This window comes from Ochotona princeps, chromosome 17 (assembly GCF_030435755.1).
Source record: "Ochotona princeps isolate mOchPri1 chromosome 17, mOchPri1.hap1, whole genome shotgun sequence".
Classification (NCBI taxonomy): domain Eukaryota; kingdom Metazoa; phylum Chordata; class Mammalia; order Lagomorpha; family Ochotonidae; genus Ochotona; species Ochotona princeps.
In genome coordinates, this window is record NC_080848.1 from 21522589 (window position 1) to 21536151 (window position 13563).

At 57.1% G+C, this 13563-nt stretch overlaps 1 protein-coding gene across 12 annotated transcripts in view; it reads left to right on the forward strand.

Moving 5' to 3' along the window:
- The window catches only part of CACNA1G (calcium voltage-gated channel subunit alpha1 G), a 60978-nt gene that overhangs the window by 43029 nt on the left and 4386 nt on the right, over nucleotides 1-13563 (forward strand). For 8 of the 12 annotated variants that reach the window (XM_058675722.1, XM_058675724.1, XM_058675727.1 and 5 more), the window contains 11 exons: nucleotides 451-540; nucleotides 1565-1757; nucleotides 3591-3644; nucleotides 7826-7977; nucleotides 9374-9483; nucleotides 10057-10190; nucleotides 10459-10529; nucleotides 10634-10712; nucleotides 10797-10918; nucleotides 11209-11562; nucleotides 12148-12291. In XM_058675722.1, coding sequence (XP_058531705.1) covers nucleotides 451-540; nucleotides 1565-1757; nucleotides 3591-3644; nucleotides 7826-7977; nucleotides 9374-9483; nucleotides 10057-10190; nucleotides 10459-10529; nucleotides 10634-10712; nucleotides 10797-10918; nucleotides 11209-11562; nucleotides 12148-12291 — 1503 coding nt within the window. The remainder of the gene's footprint in view (nucleotides 1-450; nucleotides 541-1564; nucleotides 1758-3590; nucleotides 3645-7825; nucleotides 7978-9373; nucleotides 9484-10056; nucleotides 10191-10458; nucleotides 10530-10633; nucleotides 10713-10796; nucleotides 10919-11208; nucleotides 11563-12147; nucleotides 12292-13563) is intronic. The other 4 variants (XM_058675729.1, XM_058675732.1, XM_058675730.1 and 1 more) reach the window with 1 other exon arrangement.

Sequence of the window (13563 nt, forward strand, 5' to 3'; positions counted from 1 at the left end):
GTCAGCTGACACATGGGGCCCTAATGTCATCTTCTTGGAGTCACAGTAAGATGCATTAGGATGACATGCATGTTGCCTCAGCGTGCTGCAGGGTGCAGGCAAACAGAATCAAGCTCTCTCCCTTGTGTGCGTGGAGAACCATAGAACATGGAGAGACCTGCCCAGTATTGCCCATTTGATTCCCAGACCCTCCTTGGGTTTAGTGTGTGAACTTACAGGACTTTGTTCAGGTCCTTTGCTCTGCCTGTCTGAGGCAAGAGGCTGTAACCATCTCCCCTGCCTTCAGGCCAACCAGGGGACCCTGAGACTAACCACAGCCTTGCCCCCTCAAGGGCCAGGAGACCCCAAGCTGCTGCCAGGAGGGACTCTGGGGACAGCTGCTGGGTGATCCAGTCACACATCCTAGATTTTAGGTGGTCTCTCTCACCTACCCTCATTTCCCCTCCCTAGGCCTTGATGTCCCTGTTTGTGCTGGCCTCCAAGGATGGCTGGGTGGACATCATGTATGATGGACTGGATGCCGTGGGAGTGGACCAGCAGGTAGGGCTGGGACTAGTTGGACTCAGGTTGGGGTTCAGGGCTCTGCCTACATAGCAGGTGCAGGCATTGAGTGGAAATAACAAGACAGGTTGGTAAACACCATCAGAGCAGCCTGGCATCTATAGCTGAGGCCCCATCCAATGGCCCATGGGCCCAACTGGTTCAGCTTTGGTTGGCCGTGACACATCTAACATATTTTTTAATTATAAACCTGCAGTATAAGCCTGCAGTAGTTGATTTCATTGGACAATCCAGGTTGGCTCAGCAGCAGTCTGAAGCTTGGGAATACTGGAGCAGTTACCCCTTAGGGTGGGGGTCAGCTGGGCCCAAGAAGACTTTAGAGAAGAACCTGAGGGTGCTACACAAATTTTCTGGAAAATAGGATTAAAAGATACATTTATATTAGTGCCAAAATGTTAGAAATCCATGCAGAGAAATGATTCTCAAAAAATTCATGAAAGGGGCCAACATTGTGGCCTGACAGGTGAATTTGTCACCTGCTAACGTCAAGCCCCAGCTGCTCCACTTCTGATCCTGCTGCCTGTTAATGCATCTGGGAAAGCAGTGGAAGATGGCCCAAGTATTTGGGCCCCTGAGCCCAAGTAGGAGACCTGGCTCCTGGTTCCTGGCTTCAGCCTGACCCAATTTGGGCCATTGTGACCACAGAGGCAATGAACCAGCAGATAGAAGCCCTCTCTCTCTGTAACTCTGCCTTTCAAATAAATAAAGAATAAAAGCTCTTTTTTTAAAAAAAAATTGTTATGAAAATTGAATAATTTTCATTTTTGGCACCAAAATAAGTACATCTTCTAACTCCATTTTTCCACAAACTTTGCATAGGACCTGTCTACCTTCTACTTTGCCACAGTCCCTACCCCTCCCTGCTACATAACACCAAGCCCACAGCACTCACAGGCATCCCCTGGCAGGTGCCTGGAGCTGTGGGAACCCAGGCTGGGGGCGGCCCCTGAGACTGTTGGTCCCGGGGCTGATGCCTGCACATGTGCTTGCTGCTCCCTGCCAGCCCATCATGAACCACAACCCCTGGATGCTGCTCTACTTCATCTCGTTCCTGCTCATCGTGGCCTTCTTCGTCCTGAACATGTTTGTGGGTGTGGTGGTGGAGAACTTCCACAAGTGCCGGCAGCACCAGGAGGAAGAGGAGGCCCGACGACGGGAGGAGAAGCGCCTGCGAAGACTGGAGAAAAAGAGAAGGAGTAAGGAGAAGCAGATGGCTGGTCGGTAGTCTTTCCACATCTCTCTGGGTCATGCTTGACCTTGGCCTTGTGACTGCAAGGGGGCCAGGGACTGAGGCAGGAGTGGGGGGCAGGGAGAAGATGCTCCCACTGTCCCCCCACTCCTCACCTCCTCGCCCCCAACAGCATGTCTGCCTTTAGAGTGTGCATGAGGCAATCCAACTCCCTGGGTCTCTGTAGCACCACACTTCCCAGATGGTGCCTGGTGGGAGCTGCCGCACAGCCTTGTGACATGGTACTTGGTGCTACCTTGTCCTGTGCCAGCATCCAGTGACCCAGGGATTGCTGCAGGTGCTGGTCCTGCCCACCCTGGGGTTGGCAACCAGGCATCTTGACCTTGTGCTAGCCCAGTGTCTGTAGCTGCCTTAGCAGCACCTGCAAAGAGGGTAACAACTGAGAGACACAGGTCTCCACTACCCAGCTTCTTGACTGTTGAGGATTTGATGGGTTTTTGTTTTTGCAAAACCAGCACAGAGAAGGTCTGAGGCCACAGGAATTCCATAAACTCATGACTGTCTGGCCTTTGATTCCCCCCAGCCCCTCCGCTGCACACTGCAGGAGCTCTCTGAATGAGTGGATGAGGACCGCAGTCCCATCCCTCCGGGTGCCCTCCTGCTACGGGTAGCCCAGTCTCCCTGCCAAGAGTCAGGGAGGGAGGTGAGAGATGCGAGGGTGCGAGGCAGCCCTGCTGATGGCGTCTACAGGTGCATCTGCACCTGGCTGGCTGTTCTCAGGACTCCTACCTGTCTGGTGCTCCACCATCTCCCCGCCCCTCTCTCTCCCCATTGCGCCCCTCATCTCTCCACCAGTCTGCGTGTGTAGATTGCTCGGTGCAATGGAGTGTCTGTATGTGTCTACTCTGGTCTGTGGGTCTCCCTTGCTCTCTTCACCCTCTCACAAGCGGCTTCCTTCCGCCGATGAGATGCGTGCTGTTCTCTGAGTGCCCCCTTTTGGTGTGTGGAAATGTGAGTACCAGCCCCTCTGTCCTGCTACCCTGGGAGGAAGAGGGTGTTTGTGGGGAGTCACAAAGGTAAATGGGGATGGGATGGAATCAGATTCATGGAGACATGGAGGGGTCACAGGTTTTTAGGCAGCCACAGGCTGTATGGTTTTCTGCACCCCACATCCATCCCCAAGCCCCTGAGGCCTCTGGGGTGGAGGTCTGACTCCAGCTTCCCTGTGAATGTCAGAAGCCTAGCAGGTGCACAATCCCCTGTGCCCGCCCCCTCCTGTAGTGCGCAGCCTCAGTGAGGGGCATCCGCAGATGAAATCCATTAGACAGGATACACTTGTGGGCTTTGCTTTGCCACTGCAAGGAGGCTGAGGGCTAGGGCAGGGTGGGACAGAGAGAAGGTACTCCCACCCCCTTCCCTTCCTCACCTTCTTGCCCCCAGTAGCATGTCTGCCTTTAGAGCCTGCCAGTTCAGCCCCCTGCAGGTGGGGGAGCCGCCCCCTTCCGAGGGGGCTCCCTGGGTCTCAGTAGCACCGTGCTCACCAGATGATGCCACGCAAGACTAACAGTCTGGGGTCTGTAGATGTGTCAGGTGCAGCTGAGGCCACCGCGGTGGAAGTAGGAGTGGACATCTGTTCTCATGACGGACAGGCTGCCTGCCCCTCCTGAAGCCTCCCCCAGCAAGCTGGCTAAATTACTTGTCCTCTCAAAAGTTCTGTGCCCCCTCCCACCCCTTTCACAGGCAGGAGAGGGTCAAAGCCGAGGGGGAAGCGAGCTGCTGAGGGGTCCTGCCAAGCGCGCGTGGTCCGGCCAGTGACCCATGTCGTGTTTCGTTCTTTTAGATCTAATGCTGGACGATGTAATTGCTTCCGGCAGCTCAGCCAGTGCTGCGTCAGGTACTGCGTCTGGGGTCGGGTTCATGCGTGCGGGGACATGCACTTTGCTCCCTCTCCATGGCTCACTCATTCTGTCCTCCTCTTGGGGTGAAGGTCTTTGGGGTCCCTCAAAGGGGCAGGGCTGAAGCACCAGGCTCTGTGCCCATTCTGTGGGCCTGTGCTGAACTAGCCGGGAGATGAGACCCCACTATGTCCGACAGGGCCCCAGCTCCCAGGCTCCTGCCACCCTTTTTCCACCCACAGCCTCCTCCCCGCCCCCGGCACCTCACCGCTGGATTATTAGAGCCGCAAATCTCTCCCGTCCCCTTTTGTCTGAAGGGAAGACTTTGATGCAGGGGAGCAGGATGAGAGCAGTGGAGGGGGTAAGGAGTTGTTGGAAAAATGTAGTGATGAATAATTGAACAGACTCATTAATAGTGACCACGTCATGGCTACAAACAGCAGGAATTGGCAATCAAAGGCCTGAGTTAGCCGCCGGCTTCTCCCAGAAAAGCCACAGGTTTGGGAGTGAATTGGGGCCTCATTTCCAAGAGCTCTGTCTCTGGGGAGGTTCCTTGACCCCCTTCTCCCCCCACCCTTCCCTCTGGCCCCCACATAAAAGTGTGGAAGCCAGAGAACCTGTGGTGGGGCTCCCTGGCCCCGTTATCCCTTCTGGGGTCTCCATTTGGTGGTTCCCAAGCTGGGCAACCTCAGGCACTCCTTCTATAATCTCTTCCTGAAGACCTCACGTTTCAAAAAGTTAAAAGCATCTCAGTAATGACTTTGTCTCACTGCTCCTACCAATCAAAGGCCTGGTTAATTGCTCATCAGAGCTTCTAAGCTGCAGAGGGTCACGCTCTGAAGGATGGCAAAGAAAAGACCATTCTGCCATCAGATGAGTCTGTGGGGGGCTTCACCCAGGCAAATGGATGCTCTCTTTTGAGCTTCCGGTAATATCAGGAAGAACAAAGGGATACTGTGGGCTGCCTCCCCAGCTGCCAAGGGCTAGCAACTTCAGTCTGGAACCACCAACCTCACTGTCATCTCTTCCCCACAGCCAGGCCCAGAGAGGTGCTGCCCTGTCTGTGGGGGCTCAGGGACATCCCCAGGAGAGACCCCTAAGCCTCCCTTTGGTAGTTGTGCCGGGGGTGGGCTGTGGTGGATCAATCTATCCCATCCCCGTGGAGCTGAGAGAATGTCTCTCTGGGCTTCAGGGATCTCAGGCTGGCGTGTGCCTGGGGTGCTGGGATTCTCATGTTGTTGGTAGGCCTGCCTGGCAGACCCTGGAAGTATTAGTGATGGGAAGGAACAGAAGGAAGCGGCTTCCACGTTTCCCTGATGCGTGCACTTGGTCTGAGAGTGAGGTGTGCACACAATAAAACACAGACTCAATATAGACAGACTCCTTATGGACCCCCAAGATATGAAACCAAATGTCCTGGCCCCCCCTCCCCTACTTCCCCCAGGGGAGCCTTCTGCCTTGTACCTGTTGGCTCCCTGGCTGCTAATGCAGACCCACGGACCCTGAGCAGGTGTACCTGTGCTAGTCTTCCACTGTGCATCTTCCCTGGGGCTCTCAGATTTCTGGGCATGGAAGAATCACCTGGTGAGCAGAAGCATATGTGCCTGGGCCCCAGCCCCAACATTCCTGAGCAGCCACGTTTCCCAGGTGCTGCTGCAGTGGCAGGTCGGAGAGATGTCTGAGAAGTAGAGGGATGGGTCTGCCCACACCCCTGCATCCAGTCCAGCATCCCAGGTGGAGGGAGGGCCCGGGGCTTTTGGACGATTAGGCCACCTCCTGTGTCCACTTGGCCTCCAATCTCAGCTCCAGGCTCTTTGGCCTCCTGTGACATCCACCTGCACCTCACCCTCTCTTCTGCCAGTGGGGACCCAGTGATCAGGCTTGGACATAGCAGCTGGAGTCCTGGGAGCAACCCTGCCCTTCTGCCTACACCCTGCCATTCACCTTGCCTCACGGGGACCTCTACTAACGATCTCTCTGCACCTACTGCTCACACTCACGGCCTTGCAGCCCCTTCCTGCACCTCTCCTGCATCCCAGGACCCTTCTCCCCACCATCTCATGGTGGTATTTTCTCCACCTAAGGCAGCTCTTTGCACCAGATGCTGATGGCATTGGCCTGGGGCCCTGTCTCTAATGGGGGGGCTTCTGTCTGGGCTGGGGTGGGAGACAGGGATGAGGACCTGCCTCAGTCATCCTGCTCCTCCCTCCCTCTGGCTGCTCCAGGAGGGGTCCTGGCTGACCCCCCTCCACCACACTGACCCTACCCAGCCCTGAGACTCCCAGGGCAGGGCCAGGAGGCTGCATTGGTGGTAGCAGCGACTCCAGCTCCTTTGGTCCTGGGGCTACCAACCCAGGCAGGCTGGGCTGCCAGGAGAGGGGGAAGCACTGCCCTCCAGCCTCTCCTCTCCTTTGTCTCAGCTAATAATGGGGCTAATAAGGAGCGGCTTTTCCTAACCTAATTGTATTCAAACATTTTAGTTAATTCTCCATTCATATTTTAGCATAATGGTGCTCTCGGAATTTATGGAGATTAATGCGGAGAAAGAGTTCCAGCTGCTAAGGCAACGCAGGGCGACTAGCGCCCTCTGGTTCTGTGGTATTGAAGGAAGGAAGGAAGAGGCCCGGCCAGCCCGGCCAACCCTCCACAATCGCGGTGTGGATGACCAGGGGCTTCATGTCCCTTGTGCCTCACCCCTGGCCTCTATACCCTCATACCCCTGGGGGTCAGAAGGACTGCCTGGGCAAATAGCCACATTGGCCAGCTCATGTCTGACAATAGAAACTTGGCCTTGTGCCACTGCTAAGGAGCACCTGCTGATGCTGGGGTCTGTACCCCTGGGTTATCCACACTTCAGGGTCGATGCTGGAGAGTGGCCGGGTGGTCCCTGAGCATGACAGCACCTCCCCACAGCCACCAGCTGACCATGCAGCCCATGGGCACTCCTTCCTTCAGCCTTCGGTGGGGACACCCACCCCAGGCTGCTCCCTGCCTCTGTTTACCTCTCTGTCAAATAGTTTGCTGCATGGGAAGGGGCAGTCGTATCTGAGCTAACCTGGGCCCAAAGCTTCTTGCCTCCCCTGGGCCAGCTGACCCCTGGCACAGGCCTCAGAGGCTGCAGCCCTGCTGGCTGGCTTCTACTGAGGCCTCCCAAGACAGGAAGGGCTGTCTGGGACCTGAGGCTGCCCCAGGCCTCCCCGTGGGGAGTCATTTCTGTCTGTGCCTGGGAGAGCAATGTGTCACTGCCCTCCAGATCAAGTGTCCTCCACCTGGGCCTGGCCCTTCCTTGCACCTGGTGGAAGAACCCTCCCTCAATCTCGCAGCCTGCTGAAAAGCTAGCCTCTTGGCTCCATGATTTTTGTAACTAAGAGGTTTGCTAATTGCAAGAGAAATATGACGCCTCTGACAGATCTCAGACAGTACTTCCAGCCCAGCCTGCACTCTCCCACTGCCCAAACTCCCTGGAGCAGGCTGGGCACAGCCTCATTAGAAACCAGGTGAGCCCAGCAGCCAGGGGCCCTCTCAGCTAGAGCCTGGGATGGAGCAGAACCCTGTGATCTCCCCTCTGCCCTCCCCAGCACGAGGGTGCAGGAGGCCCAGGCCCTGCCTGGCCACCAGTGCCCCAGGCCCTGTGGGTGGGTCAACGCCACCAGCCAAGAAGATGTCCAATTTCCAATTTGCGGTTTGATCTCCAAATCCCAGCTCTGGACCATCTCTGCTGCTTTCCTTGAGGGGCCGAGCTCAGTGAAGGAGCCAGAGCTTCCTCTGAGCCCCATAAGCCTGGTGGTTTTTCATCTTATTGATCTGGCTGTGCTGCAGAACAGCGCTCCAAGGGGCTGGTGGATTTTTGGAGACTGCCTTCGTAAAGGAGGGGGTGGCGGGCTCACCTGGTGTCTAATGAAGGAGGGGAGCTCTGCATGGCCTGCCCCCAACTGCAGGGGTTGAGTTGAGCAGATGCCTGGAGGGGGCCACGCATAGCCAGTAGAGCAAATGCCTGGAGGCAATCCATGCTGCCCTCCTCCGTGAAGGGCAGTGTCAGGGAGGGGGTGCTGATGACCCTGGAATGTTTCTGCTCTGATGTAGGAGGCTGGTGGCTGGGAGGGTGGGGTGACATTGGGTGGAGGGATGTGGGGCCGGGCAAGACCCTGAGGCTTGCTCCGCTCTCTCCCTGCTCCGCCAGAAGCCCAGTGCAAACCCTACTACTCCGACTACTCCCGTTTCCGGCTGCTTGTCCACCACTTGTGCACCAGCCACTACCTGGATCTCTTCATCACGGGTGTCATCGGGCTCAACGTGGTCACCATGGCCATGGAGCACTATCAGCAGCCCCAGGTGAGCGTGAGTGGGTAGCCAATAGCTGCTCCAGCCAGTATGGCCCTCCTGCCCCAGGCAAGGCTTGAACAACATGGGTCAGGGCACCTCCATGCCATATGAGTGCAGGGTATACTTCCTGGGTTCCTCTTGTGCCCCTCGTGGTGACCTTGGGAAGTGGTCATTGATGAGGGTACTGGGATTCAAAGGTTAGTTGATTTGGTCAAGGACAGCTAAGAAGTGGAGGACCTGGTTTCTTTGCCCGGGGAACATCTACTACCTGCTGGGCTCCAGGCCTTTGGTAGGGAAGGCAGGCAGATCTGTGTACTTCTCTGGATTGTAGGGTTTTTTTTTTTTAAGACTTATTTAATTTTTATTGGAAAGGTGGATTTGCAGAGTGAGAGAGATCTTTTGTCCACTGATTCACTACCCAAGTGGCCACAATGGCCAGACCTGAGCCAATCCGAAGCCAGGAGCCAGGAGCTTCTTCCAGGTCTCCCTTGTGGGTGCAGGGTCCAGTTCAGCTCCCAGCTAATCACCTGGGAAAGCAGTGGTAGATGACTCAAGTCTTGGGCTCCTGAACCCACATGGGAGACAAATAAGCTCCTGGCCCCAGGCTTGAACCTGGCCCAGGCTCAGCTGTTGTGACCATCCAGAGATTGAACCAGCAGATGGAAGATTTCTCTCTGTGTATAACCTAGCCTTTCAAGCAATACATAAAATGGATCATCAAAGAGAGTTTTATTTTATATGTTTGCAAGGCAGAATTTCAAAGAGAAAAAGAGGGAGAAATCTTTTCATGTGCTGGTCCACTCCCAGATGGTTCAGTTCTGGGGCTGGGCCAGACCAAGCCAGGAGCTTCATCTGGGTCTCCCACTTGGATGCTAAGGCCCAAGCACTTGGGCCGTCTTCCACTGCTTTTCCCAGGCTATTAACAGAGAGCTGGATTGGAAATAAAGCAGCTGATACTCAAACTGGGGCTCATATGGGATGCTGGCATTGCAAGAGGGAGCTTGAATCCACTATGCCACAGCATCGGCTCTGAATTTAGGTTCTAATGAATGCCCAGTTCTGATACTCCCCTGTGAGTGTGCCACCTCTGATGCCCCCTCCCCTAGCTAGTCAATGGGGGCTGAAGTTATAACACCTGAGGCCCCTCCTGGTCCTGGCTCATGTTCTCCTGTGCTGCCATCACCGGCGCTCAGGGATTTTTTTTTTTTAGCACAAAGCTGAGCTCATCCATCCAAAGGGGGTTCCTGCTGTATTCTGGGGTGATGGCCGGTGGCCAGCCAGGTGGGGTGGGAGCAAGGAACATGGGTTCCCTTAGAGCCACGGTGACTCCCAGGTTTGGGAGTTGGAATGGAGGGATGGGGTTGGTCGGGTACCCTCAGACCCTGTCTCGTCCCATCCCTGCCAGATCCTGGACGAGGCTCTAAAGATCTGCAACTATATCTTCACCGTCATCTTCGTCTTAGAGTCTGTCTTCAAACTTGTGGCCTTTGGCTTCCGGCGCTTCTTCCAGGACAGGTAATTCGGGAGGAGGAGGTTCTGGGGGTGGAGCTGGAAGGAACAGGAGAAGTGAAAGAGATTTGACAAGCAGGGCCTGGAGGTCATTGGCAGCTCCAAGTCCCTGTGGCCTAGCCTGGGGCTTTTTAAGAGCCGAGAGCTGGACCAGGCAGCCTAGACTGGATTAAAATACAACCCCACCACTTAGTGGCTGGTGACCCTGGGTACGTTCCTTCACTTCTCTGTGCCTTGGTTTTCTCTTCTGTAAAAATGGAAGATAACAATGGTGCCCACAATAGCACTGTGAGATAGTGCATTCCTGTTCATCAAGTCCTTCAGATGGTGCTTGGCACATAGCCGACTAGATAAAAGAGCAAAGCAATGAAGATGAACAGCTGAGGCCCCCAAGCTCAGGTCCTGTGCCACAGTTTGGTCACATGACCTCTGCCTAGTACCCGCCACTCCCTGCAGGATGGGGAGTCTGGGTCAGCTAATCTCTGGGAACCTTTCTAGCCCTGCTCTTCCAAACTCAATGGCCCCTGCCCCATCAGTTCTCCTTCCCCAGCTCAGGGAATTGTGTCCTGGGCTTTCCAGGTGGAACCAGCTAGACCTGGCCATTGTGCTGCTTTCCATCATGGGCATCACGCTGGAGGAGATAGAGGTCAATGCCTCACTGCCCATCAACCCCACCATCATTCGCATCATGAGGGTGCTGCGCATTGCCCGAGGTGGGTGCCTGGCTGCTGGCTCAGGAGCTCAGTTTTCCAGGGACAACAGGCTCTGAAGGCAGCCAGGCAGGGTCTGGGTGGCTGTGGCTTCCCAGGGGGCTCTCTCCAAGCCTCCCCACCGAAGCAGAAGGGCGGGGACCTGGCTGAGAGGGGCATGCAGCCTGGTTGATCCAGAAGCTGACCCCTGCTTTGGCCCAGCTCCAGCTGCTGCAGCGGCTGTGGCTGCAGTCTCCAAGGGGCCAGCTCCTGACCTTGTGTCATTCTACAGTGCTCAAGCTGCTGAAGATGGCTGTGGGCATGCGAGCGTTGCTGGACACAGTGATGCAGGCCCTGCCCCAGGTAGCCAGGAGGTGGCGGTGGGCCAGGGCTCCTCTTGGGGAGGGGGCAGGAGCTGACCGGGGCTGTGAGGCAGCACCTTCTCCACTTCTTTTCCTCTTTTCCAGGTGGGGAACCTGGGACTTCTCTTCATGTTGTTGTTTTTCATCTTTGCAGCTCTGGGCGTGGAGCTCTTTGGAGACCTGGGTGAGTGGGGGATGGGATGGGGAGGGTGTTGGAGCGTTGGAGACGGAGGGCTCCCAGGGCTGACATGGGCCTCTCTCCCTGCAGAGTGTGACGAGACACACCCCTGTGAGGGCCTGGGCCGCCATGCCACCTTCCGGAACTTTGGCATGGCCTTCTTGACCCTCTTCCGGGTCTCTACCGGGGACAACTGGAACGGGATCATGAAGGTGAACAGCTCCTTCATCCCAGGGCCCATCCCTGTACTACAGCCAAGATTGCAAAGATGAATTGGACATGAACAAAAGCATGCAAGCTTCTCTCCCCCTGCCCCACCCAAGCCAGAACACTGTGGAACTCCCTCTCACTGGGACAGGCTCTGACTCACACCTCCTCTGCCCCCAACCCCAAACCCCTGCCTCCCCTCCTTGACAACAGTGACCCGATTTTGCACGACAGCTTCCTCCTCCCTCTCCCCAGTTGTCCTCCCGGCCTTACCACTCTGGCCTGCCTTCCCCAGGACACACTCCGGGACTGTGACCAGGAGTCCACCTGCTACAACACAGTCATCTCCCCCATCTACTTCGTGTCCTTTGTGCTCACGGCACAGTTCGTGCTGGTCAACGTGGTGATCGCAGTGCTGATGAAGCACCTGGAGGAGAGCAACAAGGAGGCCAAGGAGGAGGCTGAGCTGGAGGCTGAGCTGGAGCTGGAGCTGAAGACACTCAGCCCGCAGCCCCACTCGCCGCTGGGCAGCCCCTTCCTCTGGCCTGGGGCCGAGGGTCCCGACAGCCCTGATGGCCCCAAGCCTGGAGTTCCCCAGCCAGAAGCCCACCCAAGAGCAGCCTCCCGCATCTCCCTGGAGCACCCCACGGTAAGCCAACAGCATCCCCACATCGAGGAGGAGATCCTGGGGCAAGCAGAGGGTGAGGAGGGTGGCTAGCATGCAGCACAGCCCACCCCAGGGCTCCTCCGATCCTTCTGCCCCTCCCATCTGGACCCCACGTGGCCAGTAGACACCTGCCCTTCCCTAGAGGCAGCTGCCCATCCTCTGCACAGGGCAACCTCAGTGTGCTAGCTGGCTGGCACATTTGGCTCCTGCTCCTCCAGCCGGGTCTAGGCTCCTAAGTTCAAGGCTAAGTTTTTGGTTTCCTCCCTGTTTCTTTCCTACCTGCCCTTAACCTGACTGGTTCCTCCCTTCTCCCTCCCCGGGTGGGGAGGTGGCCTATGTACCTTGTACCTCCCACCTTTCCTCTCTTCCCCACTCTTCTCCCTCCCTCCCTCCCTTCCTCTCTGCTGTGTGTATCTGTGCGTGTGTGTGCACCTGTGCCTGTGTGTCATGATGCTATCCCTACCATCTTCCCCATGTGTCTGTGTTAACCTCCTGCCACCACACTCCTCATCACTGCCCCTTGACCCCTACACCCTTGCCTCTCCACTTCCGGGCTGGTCCTCGCAGGACAGACAGCTGTTCGACACCATGTCCCTGCTGATCCAGGGCTCCCTGGAGGGGGAGCTGAAGCTGATGGAGGAGCTGGTAGGCCCCGGCGGCCAGCCCTCTGCCTTTCCTTCCGCCCCCAGCCCGGGCGGCTCCGAGCCACAGGTTACTGTGCCCCTTGTGCTGTGCCACTGCCCTGACCACCAGGCTGTGCCTTGTGCTGTGCTGTGCTTCGGGGCAAGCTGGGAGTGTTGCCTGCCTGCCCCCTCCTCCCCACTCCCTGAATGTGTAAACAAAGAGCCTCAGCTGAGCACTGCGTCTGGCAGGGGGCATAACCGGGGCAGAGGCCTTCGGGATGGTGCAGGGGCATGCCTGCTGCTTCTCCCTTGGGCAGTGGCTCTCATGTCCCCCCTCCACCTTTTGTTGGGTGGCTTTTACAACCACGGAGCCCACTGGGCATGATGAGGGCTATCAGGGCACACAGCTGCAGCTGGGCGCGGATTCTGGGAGCATGGTGTGAAATAGGATCTGGCCCCTTCCCACAGTGCCCACCCTGCATGTCTTCTCCCTGTTCCCTTTTAACCCTGGGCTGTCTGCTCATCCAGCTCCCTCTGCCCGACCCATCCTGTCCCCCAGGTCAACGTGGAAACAAGCAGACAGGTGTTAGTTGTGCCCAGACACTTAGTCCTCCAGCAGGTTCTGTAGGGGGAACGCAGGATCCTAGGGAACCCATAGTCTGATCCTAGCAACCCTCCGTGGGAGGGGGTTGTATCTCTCCTTGGGTTCATGCTCAGACTTGGCAACGACCTAGAAGGGTCAGAGGCAAAGCAAGTCAGGCCCTTCATCCTGGAAGTGAGATCACGGGTTATGGGGTGGTGTGGGAGAGAGGAGGTGAATATGCAGCCCCCTTGCCTGCAGATGCCAGGTGAACCGGCTAGATGGTGCGGCGGCCCAGCCGAGAGCGCCCACTCAGGCCAGCTAGAGAAGTGTCCCCCTCCCAGCCCAAGGCGGATCGCTGGAGGGCTGCCGCAGGCAGGGGCGGGCCCTGGGGGCAGGGGCGGGCCCTGGGGGCAGCAGCCAGGCCTTGGGGCAGGCCGAGTACCGCCTGGCTGTGGGGAGCGGAGAGCATAGGCAGCGAGGAGCCGTCAGATGAGCGGCAGAGTCCCCAGCGTCCCCCATGCCGTCCTATGTGTGCTGAGAGGAGGCCTTGATGGTTTTGTTTTTAGGTGTCATCTCTAAGAAAGTCGCAAGCCCTCCCTTCTCCCTGCTCCTGCCAGGGTGGGGGTGGGGTGGGAGGGGCCGCCGGGCGTCTGTACAATGCGTCCTTGTGTCCCTCGCTTTGTCCCCGTTTGCTCTTGCTCTCTGGTGCCTGCCGCAGCGTCTCTGATCTGAGCTGGGGGCTGGCGTGGGGGAGGAGGGGAGGCCCTGCCGGTGGAG